Below are 13,503 nucleotides of genomic sequence, written 5' to 3' on the forward strand. Positions count from 1 at the left end.
CATAAAATGTTAATGGAGCATGCGCAAGACGGTGGCATATCCTATCGAAACAATTTGGTTGTTATTCGTCGTCTGCCATTACATATCCACATGGTGTCGTGTTGCACATCTTTGCGGTGAGAGAACATTTCGTGAACCTATATATGGAGCGGAAGACTTTTTGATAACGATGGTAGAAGCATGTTCGTTCAGCAGGGGCAAAGCAAAGTACAGCAAGGGGGAGAAGTTTGGCTTTTTCGGTTTCCGTGGAAATGACTGAACCCACGTACACCAGAAGTAGCAGTCCTGTATTTGCTCACTGCTCGGACACAGAACAGCACCGATAATAATCTTGTTCTAGCCTGTGATGACAGACGAGTACCCACGAGGTACGATGTTGCATCCCGGGTGCTCCACGAACTTTAGGTTATGTCCAATTAACCATCTATGAGCAACGGAGACAGCTCGCACTTGGTTTTAGTTCACGCCATGATTGACAACCGTTTTAGTTCGCCAGTTAGCCGCGCGGTGGCGACAGCTGTTTCTGAAATGCGGATTGCTCAGACTCTGGCGAAGAGAATTGCAAGGAAGTGACCACACGAATTCGCCATAACAGTGCATGTCATGGACCATGAATTCGCGGTGCTGAAACCGTGAAACGTGACAACTCAAAAACCGTACACTCTAAAAACAGAACTTCAGCGCATAGCACGCTGTGCGCCAACCGTTGCCACGAATGAGAGTTATCGCTTGTCATTGAAAGAGAGGGGGACGTACGCCTTTTCGTGACAATGTTCATATATCAAATTGCCACGAAAAGGCGTACGCCCCCTTTTCTTTTCGAATCAGAACCGACAGCCAAATCAGTCGTGGCAATGATTGGCGCACAGCGTGCTATGCGGTGAAGTTCTGTTTCTGGAGTGTACACAATTCAGAACTTCACCACATAACACGGTCGTAGCCAAGCGCCAATCCGAACCATATCACTCAGCCACCTGATTTGTTGAAAACTGGAGAAGGCGCCTATACCTTGGACACCTTATCCGTGTCCAAGATAGGGACCTCCTCCTGATTTCAACAAATCAGGAGAGATGAGAATATCATTCGGAATGATGGTTTGCAAGAAGCGTGTTAGTTGGTAGAGTTGTCTTTATATACAGCTTGTCATGCATTCTCACAGAGGCACACTCTTAAAAATGAACTTCACCACATAGCACGGTCCTAACCAACCGTAATCCCGAATGACAACGTTCTCGCCCCTGACTTGTTGAAAACGGGAGGCGGAGCCTATTTTGTGTCATTATGCACGGCACAGAATAGGCTCCGCCTCTCGTTTTCAACAAATCAGGGGCGAGAACGTTGTCATTCGGGATGATGGTTGGCTAGGAGCGAGCTGATCGGTGAAGTTCATTTTTTTTTTTTGGCTATAGTCGTGACGATGCCCACTTGAGTGCGGCCAACAACGGCAAGCTACCTCGACCCCCCCCCCCCCCCCCCTCATTTTTAAGAGTGCACTGAACACACGTATCTTACATCGTGGACCGCCCCGACCACACAGGCACACTCTTAGAAATGAACTTCACCGCATAGCACGCTCCTAGCCAAACATCTCGAATGATATCGTTATCTGCCCTGATTTGTTGAAAGCGGGAGGCGTACGCCATTTAGTGACAATTATGAACAGCATAAGTGTCACAAAAAAGGCGTACACCTCTCGTTTTCAACAAATCAGGGCGGATGACTATATCATTCGACATGATGGTTGTCTAGGAGCGTGCTATGCGGTGAAGTTTGTTTATTTTTAAGAGTGCACCGCATAGAACAGACAGTCTTCATGACCAACCAGTACAACGCTATTGTTCTGTCTTCTAATTGTTGAAAACGGGAGGCGTGCGCCCTTTTCTAGCGCACATCACATACGCTGAAAGAGTTACAAAAACAGCTTACGTCGCTTTCCCTCAGCAAGTCCAAAAGACAGAGCGATGTCATATTTGAACAACTATGAGCGAAAAATTGATCGAAGTTCGTTGAACATCCAAGGATCACAGAACTTCGCTGGACCCGATGCTACAAAGATGTTCACTGTCGCAACCAGCGACTAAATCACCTATTATACCCTCTTAAAAACGGAACTTCACCACATAACAGGCCCTGCACCAACCATTGCACAGAACCATGCCTTTATCACTCCCGATTTTTGGAAAGCTTGGGGTGTACGCCTTTTTGCGACAGTTAACATAACTGCGCAAGTGTCACAAAAAGGCGTACGCTTCCCGTTTTCAACAAATCGAGGGAGAGGACGATGGCATTCGGGATGATGGCTGGCGTGGAACGTATTATGTGGTAAAGTTCTCACTATGGCAAGCAGTCCCATCATCACCACCATCTGTACCAAGAGTGTACGGGTTTCAACGGAACATCAGCGACTTCACTGTAAAAACAGAACTGCACTACATGACACGCTCACGGTGATACCGTTATCACCTGACTTCAAGAGAGCGGGAGGTGTCGTGAGTTGTCAGAAACCGTTCCAAAAGAGCGAGTTACGCAGCGAAGTGCTGTTTTACAGCGATGGCGATGGTCGCCCATTTTGACACATAACCTCGCTCGCTCCTAAGACAATTTCACCGGGGTAGCACGCTCATGGTCAACCGCCATTCACACTCTAAAAACAGAACTTCACCGCATAGCACATAGTGCGCCAATCATTGTCGCGAACGACAGGGTTATCGCTTTTGATTCGAGGAGAGAGGGAGGCGTACGCCTTTTTGTGACAATTACCATAAACCCAAATTGTTACAAAAAGGCGTACGCCCCCTGCTCTCCTCTAATCAAAAGCGATAACCCTATCATTCCGTGGCAATGGTTGGCGCACAGCGTGCTATGCGGTGAAGCTCTGTTTTTAGAGTGCAGGATGTTATCATTCTGTCTTCTGACTGTTGAAAACCGGATGCTTACGCAATTCTATAGCACTTTGCATGTACGCAAAGCGTTACAAAAATGGCGTTCACGGTGTCCTCAGCAAACCTGTTGCTGTTGTAGACGGAACTACACTCGATGTAAAATTCGGACGTATATTTCTACACAGGCCACATGTTGTAGACACGCGTAACGGCATCGTGCGTGATGGAGACAGGAGATACACTACATAACCCGCTTCACTGCACGCATCACAAACTCACATTGCTCGCAACAACACGTTAGGGTCCCACTCATTAGATCTTCACGTTGCAGACACATTCAGACAATACCCAACTTCGCCGCATACCACGCTGAAGGCCAACCATTGCACAGAATACCGCCTTTATGAGTTTTGATTTGTGGAAAGTGCCGGGCATACGCCTCTTTGTGACACTTAACATAGCCGCATAAATGTCACAAAAAGGCGTACGTCTCCCGTTTTTGACGAATCAGCAGCGATAAAGGTATCGTTCTGTGCAATGGTTGGCCTTCACCGTGGTTACACGCCCCCTCGTCCTCAACAAATTAGAAGAGAGAGAGAGATGCCACTCTGAGTATTCGTTTGCATTGGTCGTGTCATGCTGTGAAGTCAAAGTGCACCGCAACGTTATCCATGTACGCGGTTACCTGAATTCGACAGAAGCGTGTCGTATCGAGTTATTGCAACAAACCTTCTCCGTCAGGGCCGCGTCCAGCAATGCACTGATCGGGATAGGTGCGAGGAGGTGCGCTAACTCTGCACAACGCGCTTCTGTCGAGTTCACGTGACCGCGGCCAATGTGCTCGTAACGAACTCTCTTGTGTGCAATGTTGTCGGAAGATTGGCGCGCGTATCATGCGACGCACGCTGGACGTCAAATTTCTCCCAGACATCGGTACACATTACGCAGTCTTATTAGTGACAACCGTCCCCGCGCGATATTTGAGTACACTCGAAAACCAGAACTTTACCGAATAGCACGCTGTGCGCAAACCATTCCCACCAATGGTAGGGTTATCGCTTCCGATTCGAAGCGAGAGTGGGCTTACGCCTTTTTGTGTCAGTTTTGATACATGATAATTTATATAATAATTCTTGACAATGGTTTGCGCACAGCGTGCTATGCGGAGAAGTTCTGTTTTTGGAGTGCACTCATGTCACTACGCGGGAAATAACTCACCTACAGAGCTCTGAAAAATTGAAGTCGTGTCAACGCTGTAATGCAATTTTTTTCTTCATTGGCAGTACTTCGAAAGCTTCCGAGAACCGCCAGAACATGAAGAACAAGAAGCTGCTTTACCGGCCTTAGGGCGCCCACGCGAACAGGTAAGCTCTGATAATTCGTTAAGAATACGTTGTTCACTGCGAGAGCACGTTATTATTGACGGTGCCAAGCAACAAGCAAATAGCTTATATGCTTGGTGTCACTTAAGAGCTTGTACCTTACAAATATCTCGCTGCATAGCCTACGCGTGATACGTCGCTCTAAATTTTTAATTCGTTGTCAACATTGCGACAAAATCGTTCGAGGCGACGCCTGGTGTGAAATAACGCTCATTTTAGCGGGCAACAGTGGCGCTCATGCATCTAGCATTTTTTGTTGTGACTCGTTTCCACGCAGCGCGCCGTAGATGTCGCCTCGTTGCGCATGCAATGTAGTTCGCCGTGAAGTTGGTGTCTACTCCGATACAGTGTTGCCGGCAATTTTCAATTTTGATTTTCTATAAAACTGCATGGGAGTGATTGGGACGAAAACTGCGACGTTGGAGTCCTACGGGGTTACGCTATTGAATGAACTCATTTCTAGAGAGCGGATTTTTAGTCACTAACAGGTGGCGCTGTTCGTCGCATAAATCGTTCTTGGCCAACCAACCTTCAGAGTCGTATCGTTTTATCTTCTGATGGCAAGGAAAGTTCATACATAAAAAGGTGTGCGTCCCCTATCTCAGCTTATCCGGAGGCAAAACGATATCATCCGCGATGATGATTGGCATACTGCGTGCTGTGCGGTCAAGAGCGCCCCTTGTTAGTGCCTACACTTCAAAAACAGAACTTCACCACATAGCACGGTGAAGGCCAACCATTACACGGAATGATACCTTTATCACTCCGGATTTGTGGAAAGCGCGGCGTACGCCTTTTTTTAACCGATCAGGGTGCAGAACGATGTCATTCGAGATGCTGATTGGCTAAGAGCGTGCTATGTGGTGAAGTTCTGTTTTTCGAGTGTAAAAATCTGCTCTCTACTCATTTCATGAGGTTGCGCTTCAACTGCTTTACGGTGCCTTTAAAGGGGTCGTGACACTTCGCCCCAAGTTACGCTGGATAAATATTAAAAACCGTTGTATTAATCGATGTGAACCTGGATTCCGGTTTTACAGCAAACGGGGTGATAGAGAAAATCGGCATCGCGAATATCGAAACTCAGTCAATGAAGTGATGCAACATTTTTTAGACGTTTTGGCGGTGCACTTACATAAAACAAGTCCATTTCACACACTTCGTTGCTATTTATCCTATATCATTAAAATACGACCACCGATGGGGTGCCCTATCACTTCCGTCAGTTCACGTAAGGGCCCGCCTTATCATGCATGGTTGAGAACCACTGGGCTAAGAAACTCGACAAGGCTGGCAGCATTATGGTTTTACCAGCAACAAAAGCCAGGTGGCCGCCTCAATGAAGCGTGGTTGGATTAATATGCACTAGATAGGTCTTAATTGGGTATTTTGTTTAGCGTCCTTTTCGAGCGATCTATCGAGTGTGGGACAGGTGTAAGAAGCCCGTGGGTTGAAACTGAAGAGCTGGACGTTGGTATGCTGCTTACTAAAAGGTGCTGAAGTAGTAGGAGACACAAGAAAGCTGACGTTTTCTTTCTACGAGGAAATTGCGGTTTCAGGACGTAACAACCAAGAAAAAGAAAACACTATTCTATAGTTGTGCACGCTAGCATTAAAACGTAAATGTCATGCAAATATACCAAGCTATCGACTAGCAGTTACATAATGTACTAACAAGATGCAAGGCTCAGGAATTTTTATTTGAATTACGCACTGTCGATACAGTGTCTAACATTTCTTAGGTCCCGAACCTTTCATTTCCATAAACAGCGTTTCTTCCTTGGCGCAGAACTATGAGACACTGGCACCGGACAGGAAGATGTGGGCCACAGACACGCACCTCGTACTGGCCTGCTTGGGTATCGTCCTGGGCATGGCTAACCTCTGGAGGTTCCCGAAGGCTGTGTATGAGAACGGAGGAGGTATGCATTCGCACGTTTCTGTTAATATACACTTCGGAAGATGTAGAGCTACGTGAAGGAAAAAGGTGTGGCACATTCAGGGTGCATGCTGTTTCGTTTGGGTCTTTGTCGTATCGAGAATGGACTCGATTGGCTCCTGTAGGTTTATATTGAGCGGATGTGCAAAACGAACGTTGGTATCGACATGGACATGCGTTCGAAATGTTACAGTGAACGAGGACTTACAATATGTTACTGTAATTTACAATAATGTTGCAATAGGAAGAAAGATGAAAGTTGAGTGTTGTCTAGAGGCACAAGCACTCATAATACGAAAAACACTGGAACATCAATTGGTTTATTGGGGCAGAAGCGTTGGTGTAGTAGACTACAGTTTGTACAGAAAATTCTGAAGCAAGCATACAGGGTGTCCCAGAAAACGTGTCATTGAATTTTAATAAAAAAAGTACGCCATATAGAACCATGCGGTCAACGGCATTTGTTCTTACTTGATTTTTGCCACCTTCTGATGTGCATGTCATGTAACTTAAGTTTAATTATGTAAATTTTTGCTAACTGAACTCTGAAATTTGTCAAGTAAATGCCTCTCTTTTACCCCACCAATGTGAAGATCGTGTCGAATTTACTCAAATTAATGATAATTTACGGGAATATTGAGGAGCTATCGTATCGGAAAAAATAGCCGAAAATCGTGGTCTACGGGTCTTGCAGAGGATAGCGCGCAACGGATTTTTCAGCGAAATAATCGTCAGCTCGACGAAAGGAGGTTGGAAGCCCAGCCCATACAGGCATGGTAGAAAGAGATAACACAGACATGGCTTATCGGGTCCGGCTTCGGCTGGGATGATATTTTCCCTTTCCCAATTTCAGGAACTGACACTTTTTCTACTGTCACTCTGTGGGCTGGGTTTCAAACCTCCTTTCGTCGCATTGACGGTGATTGCGCTCAAAAAGTCCACGCGCGTTGTACTCAAGCGCCCGGAGAAGCATGATGTTCGGCTATTTTTCCCGATAGGATAGATCCTGAATATCAGTGCCCATTAATATGAATTTGAGTACCGTATTTTCCGGTGTATAAGTCGCATCTTTTTTCTCAAATTTTTGGTGGTGCGACTTATACAGCGGTGCGACTTATACGCGACTTTTTTTTTTTTTCGGAAGCCGGAATTCCCATCGCCATTGACAGCGCGCGCTATCTCCCGCCGTGCTACCGCCGCGTAATAGCGATTTCCACTTCCGGCACCCCCTTCACCACGTGGGAACAACAAACGCCACCCTTCACTTCAGTGGAGTCAGGTTCCCGACATAGCAAAGCTGGTATCTGGAGGAGTTATGATGCGAAGTTTAAGTTATCGGTTGTTGACTACGCAGTCGAGCATGGCAACCGGGCTGTCGGGAGGCACTTCGTCGTTAGTGAAAAGTTGCAGTGAAATGAAAAATCAAGTCCAAGAACTGTGTTCCCGTAATCATCCCTGGAGGGATGACAAAAATGCTTCAGCCCTTGGACATATCTGTCAATCGGAGTTTTAAAGCCGTTCTGCGACGTTTGTGGGAGTCGTGGATGACTGAAGGTGAACACAGTTTCACGAAGACGGGACGCGACTCGGAGGACGAATCCTTTGACGGCTTTTAGCTAGTAGTTCTTGTATATAATAAAACATGTGTGCGTTTTATACAAAGGTGCGACTTATATACGATTTTCTGTGCTAAACTGTGCATTTTTTGGGGGATGCGACTTATACAAAGGTGCGACCTATAGTCCGGAAAATACGGTAAATTCGGTACGCTCTTCATGTTGGGTGGGTAAAAAAGTAACTTTTACTTGGCAAATTTCTGAGTTCACTTCGCAAAAATTTACGTAATTAAACTTAGGTTACATGACATGCACATCAGGAGGTGGCAAAAACCTAGTAAGAACAAATGCCGTTGACCGCATGATTCTAGGTGGCGTGGTTTTTTTCTTATAATTCAATGACACGTTTTCTGGGACACCCTGTAGAACGGCATATGTTACGGTATATATATACTTTATAAACGGTATATTGTCGCCAGATCATATGTGAGAAGGTAGAAAACCCAGCGACTCATATAATAATAGCTGTTGCCCCGTACTGCCCAAGGACCCTTTGGCACGTCGTTCCTAACGCTTTTAAATACTATGCCAATGATGAGGACGGTGCCCAGAATGAAGAACAGTCATTGTATCGCTGGCTCTCGTCCTCATGCTCTTCGCTCTCCTCAGAGGACGTGCTCGTAGCACGTTCTCATCTTTCCCGTATCTATTGGTTCTCACAAGTGCGTTACCCCTCCGGAGCTCGCAGGTCGTTTAGGCCGTCGGGCTCACTGGCGTTGTAGTATGCCGTACTGTCACAACAGCATTGCGATACAGGCAATGCAGAGAAGGGGGTGAGGCAGCATGCTGGTGCGAAGTGCGGTGTAGATACATATCCCTGAGTTTGGGCACACGGAAGACGAACAGCCAGCTGGCTAAAACTCGCATTAAAACATCATCTGAGCTTTGTGTGTGTTCGTCTCTCGTCTCCCCAAACTCAGGGGTATGTATCTACACCCTTAAACATGAACTTCACCACGTAGCACGCTCCTAGCCAACCATTATCCCGAATAACAACGTTATCGCCCTAGATTTGTTCAAAACGGGAGGCGGAGCCTATTTTGTGCTCATTATGCACGGCACAGAATAGGCTCCGCCTCCCGTTTTCAACAAATCAGGGGTGAGAACGTTGTTATTCGGAATGATGGTTGGCTAAGAGCGTGCTATGTGGTGAAGTTCATTTTTAAGAGTGTACATTGATACAAGCACCTTGCACCATCACCATGATGGACCCCGCCACCACCAAGCCACACGATGGACCCGCCCACCTCGATGCTGGGGGCAACCACGAGGAAAGCTGCGCTCTTTACATAATCGACCAGGCATATAAGCTGTATACTTGTTGCTTGGCACCTTCAATAATAACGTGCTCTCGCAGTGAACAACGTATTCTTAACGAATTATCAGAGCTTACCTGTTCGCGTGGGCGCCCTAAGGCCGGTAAATCAGCTTCTTGTTCTTCATGTTCTGGCGGTTCTCGGAAGCTTTCGAAGTACTGTCAATGAAGAAAAAAATTGCATTACAGCGTTGACGCGACTTCAATTGCGTAAATTTTTCAGAGCTCTGTAGGTGAGTTATTTCCCGCGTAGTGACATGAGTGCACTCCAAAAACAGAACTTCTCCGCATAGCACGCTGTGCGCAAACCATTGTCAGGAATTATTATATAAATTATCGTGTATCAAAACTGACACAAAAAGACTATTCTCTAGAGACCTGGCCTAGGATTTTCCCTCTCCCTCGCGCGCCCCGCCCACCCGGAGCGCGCCAATGGGAGGACGCGTGGGCGGAGTCGACTTTCATTGCCATCTGGGGGCAGAGGTTCGAACGTAGACGGAGACGTGCTTTTCGCGTTGCTCCGTCCACTGGGTCGTTCCATCCACCATGGCCCTGAGTTGGCCCGTGTTCCAGAGATGGCGCTGCTCGATCTGTGAACCTAGGGATGCGCGTTCCTTGGGACCACGAAAATGGTCGGCGATAAGTACTGTGTCTGAGCGATGCTCGCGTTTGTCTGTTTGTTTGTTTTCGCTTTTGATGAACGTTTTATGATGGCTTGTTTTGCTTTTAATAAACGCTTCATGATTGGCTTGTTTGTTTTTGCTTTTAATGAACGCTTCATGATCGGCGTCCCTGAGCGATGGCCGCGTTTTTTTGTTTGTTTTTGCTTTTAATGGACGTTTTATGATGTTTGTTTTGCTTTTAATAAACGCTTCATGATTGGCTTGTTTGTTTTTGCTTTTAATGAACGCTTCATGATCGGCGTCCCTGAGCGATGGCCGCGTTTGTTTGTTTGTTTTTGCTTTTAATGGACGTTTTATGATGGCTTGTTTTTGCTTTTATAATAAACGCTTCATGATCGGCGTCCCTGAGCGATGGCCGCGTTTGTTTGTTTGTTTTTGCTTTTAATAAACGCTTCATGATCGGCGTCCCTGAGCGATGGCCGCGTTTGTTTGTTTGTTTGTTTGGTTTTGCTTTTAATGAACGTTTTATGATGGCTTGTTTTTGCTTTTAATAAACGTTTCATGATTGGCGTCTCTGAGCGATGCCCGGGTTTGTTTGTTTGGTTTTGCTTTTAATGAACGTTTTATGATGGCTTGTTTTTGCTTTTAATAAACGTTTCATGATTCGCGTCTCTGAGCGATGCCCGGGTTTGTTTGTTTGTTTGGTTTTGCTTTTAATGAACGTTTTATGATGGCCTGTTTTTGCTTTTAATAAACGTTTCATGATCGCCGTCCCTGAGCGATGCCCGCGTTTGTTCGTTTGTTTTTGCTTTTAATGAACGTTTTATGATGGCTTGTTTTTGCTTTTAATAAACGCTTCATGATCGGCGTCCTTGGGCGATGCCCGCGTTTGTTTGCTTTATTAAACATATGGAACACGCGTTGTTAGAATGATCTTGATAAGACGTCCGCGGAATCGTTGCGCCCGAATTTGGTTGATAGTAGGGCGTTCTTTGGCGTGCGCCTTCCCTTTTATTGAGCATCGCTCAGGGACGCCGATCATGAAACGTTTATTAAAAGCAAAAACAAGCCATCATAAAACGTTCATTAAAAGCAAAACCAAACAAACAAACAAACGCGGACATCGCTCAGAGACGCCAATCATGAAGCGTTTATTAAAAGCAAAAACAAACAAACAAACGCGGCCATCGCTGAGGGACGCCTATCATGAAGCGTTTGTTATAAAAGCAAAAACAAGCCATCATAAAATGTCCATTAAAAGCAAAAACAAACAAACAAACAAACAAACAAACGCGGCCATCGCTCAGGGACGCCGATCATGAAGCGTTTATTAAAAGCAAAAACAAGCCATCGTAAAACGTTCATTAAAAGCAAAAACAAACAAGCCAATCATGAAGCGTTTATTAAAAGCAAAACAAGCCATCATAAAACGTCCATTAAAAGCAAAAACAAACAAACAAACAAACGCGGGCACCGCTCAGAGACGCCGATCATGAAGCGTTTATTAAAAGCAAAAACAAGCCATCATAAAACGTTCATTAAAAGCGAAAACAAACAAACAGACAAACGCGAGCATCGCTCAGACACAGTACTTATCGCCGACCATTTTCGTGGTCCCAAGGAACGCGCGTCCCTAGGTTCACAGATCGAGCAGCGCCATCTCTGGAACACGGGCCAACTCAGGGCCATGGTGGATGGAACGACCTAGTGGACGTAGCAACGCGAAAAGCACGTCTCCGTCTACGTTCGAACCTCTGCCCCCAGATGGCAATGAAAGTCGACTCCGCCCACGCGTCCTCCCACACTCTTAAAAATGAACTTCACCGCATGGCACGCTCCTAGCCAACCATCATTGCGAATGATATCGTTATCTGCCCTGATTGGTTGAAAACGGCAGACGTACGCCTTTTCTGTGACAATTATGAACAGCATAAGTGTCACAAAAAAGGCGTACGCCTCCCGTTTTCAACAAATCAAGGCAGTTAACGATATCATTCGAGAATATGGTTGGCTAGGAGCGTGCTATGCGGTGAAGTTCATTTTTAAGAGTGCATTGGCGCGCTCCGGGTGGGCGGGGCGCGCGAGGGAGAGGGAAAATCCTAGGCCAGATCTCTAGAGAATAGTCGAATGCTATATCAGTGCTTTGTGTACAAATGCTTTCCGCCTACGTAATGCTATGCAGTAACGATCCCAATCAATGCCTGAAAGACGGAACGTCCTCTAAAGCACGCGCTTACTCGACAGCTTTTATAAAACTCGCTCGTATGTGGTTTGGCAGGTTCATTTCTGTTGGCCTACGTCATCGTGTTGGCCGTCGTCGGATATCCGCTTTTTTATTTGGAGCTCATTATGGGCCAATATACTCGACTAGGACCCAGCGCCCTTACCAGATGTGTCCCTTTGGCCAAAGGTAAGTGGTCATCCTCGAACCAAGGTTCAATCTGTATTCAGAACGATGTCTGACCTTCCAACAGGTGTGGAGATGGGCATGGCGTTCGTTGGGTTCGCCATAGCCGTCTGCTTGAACGTCGTGTTGGCCCAATCCGTGCTGCATCTGTTTCTCACCTTCATTGACTTGAACCTTTTGCCGGTGTCTGGTTGCTACGGCTTCTGGGAGCGAGAACTGGAGACGTGCTACAGAATAGAAAAAGTAAGAATTCGTACTCAATGTATCTGCTGTTGTATACGCTGTACAGAATGAAGCGAAATGTAACAACTGCCACAGGGGATTTATTTTCATGCTACAATTCTGTTTTCTTGAATTCGTGCGAATTTGATATGCTATATCCTATACTTTCAATTAAGGCCTCAAATGTAATAATTTTCGTCATTTTTTTAGCGTTCGCCCGGATATCGGACAATATGGAGTTTTAGGAAACCGTGAGCGTCCTCCGATTCCTTCTCTGTATCGCTATCAGTCAACCAGCTATTGCTATACGTTAATAGCTCCAGTTAATTGCAGCCAATCACGAGCTCGAGCTCGAGCTCGTGATTGGCTTATAGCGATACGGAAAACGAATCGGAGAGCGCTCACGGTTTCCTAAAACTCTCTAATATATGATATGTTCATTCCTTTTCTTTGGACGGCCGCTTCCCTAAAACAACATGGATGTTCCAAAGTCTCAACAACGTCTCTGCGTTCCGTGGTACACTGTTCCGATGCTATACAGAAAATCTGCCAACCGAGTCAAGCACGAGCACCTGCCAACGTCACCCGTGGAAGAGGTCACCTTACCTCAGCTAATGACCCTCACTACCTCAGGCCCTATCGCTACGACGATGCAGTGATGGACTGCGTCAATATTACGGAGACGATGAACGAGCACTTCGTGTAAGTGTTTTGAGCTGCCAGTTGCCCTTGTATTTTGTCATCACGATAATTTAATTTCGATGGGATGTGAACCACGTGCGAAAGAAAGCATGCAGTTCCCGAAGCACCAATCGTGGTCACACATCAGTGGTGATGTAATTACGTAGTTACGCAATATGGAGTTCGAAAGAAACCAAAAGGATATCATATACACGTAGTCGTGGCGTCATTACATTTCTTGGGGACCAGTGTAACAGACATTCCATATCGAACCCTCCTATATAGTGAGGCTTGAAGCCTTCGTACCCACGGCTCGAAAGAACGATGAGCAAAAGATACACTTCTGGTACTAGCGTGAAGCACAATGTCGGGAGTAAAAAAAATAGCTGGAGCTTCTTCTTTTTTTCCCCTTACATACTTCACTGACTTTGCTGTGGAC

General features: G+C 46.1%; 1 protein-coding gene across 1 annotated transcript in view; it reads left to right on the forward strand.

Annotated features, from left to right (window-relative positions):
- Nucleotides 1-13,503, forward strand: part of LOC135383645 (sodium-dependent nutrient amino acid transporter 1-like) — a 34,108-nt gene that overhangs the window by 1,349 nt on the left and 19,256 nt on the right. Inside the window, exons 3-7 of the mRNA XM_064613026.1 lie at nucleotides 4,166-4,246; nucleotides 6,051-6,183; nucleotides 12,033-12,164; nucleotides 12,229-12,404; nucleotides 12,925-13,085. Of these exons, the coding sequence (XP_064469096.1) occupies nucleotides 4,166-4,246; nucleotides 6,051-6,183; nucleotides 12,033-12,164; nucleotides 12,229-12,404; nucleotides 12,925-13,085 (683 nt within the window). The remainder of the gene's footprint in view (nucleotides 1-4,165; nucleotides 4,247-6,050; nucleotides 6,184-12,032; nucleotides 12,165-12,228; nucleotides 12,405-12,924; nucleotides 13,086-13,503) is intronic.

The sequence above is a fragment of the Ornithodoros turicata genome, chromosome 2 (assembly GCF_037126465.1).
Source record: "Ornithodoros turicata isolate Travis chromosome 2, ASM3712646v1, whole genome shotgun sequence".
Classification (NCBI taxonomy): domain Eukaryota; kingdom Metazoa; phylum Arthropoda; class Arachnida; order Ixodida; family Argasidae; genus Ornithodoros; species Ornithodoros turicata.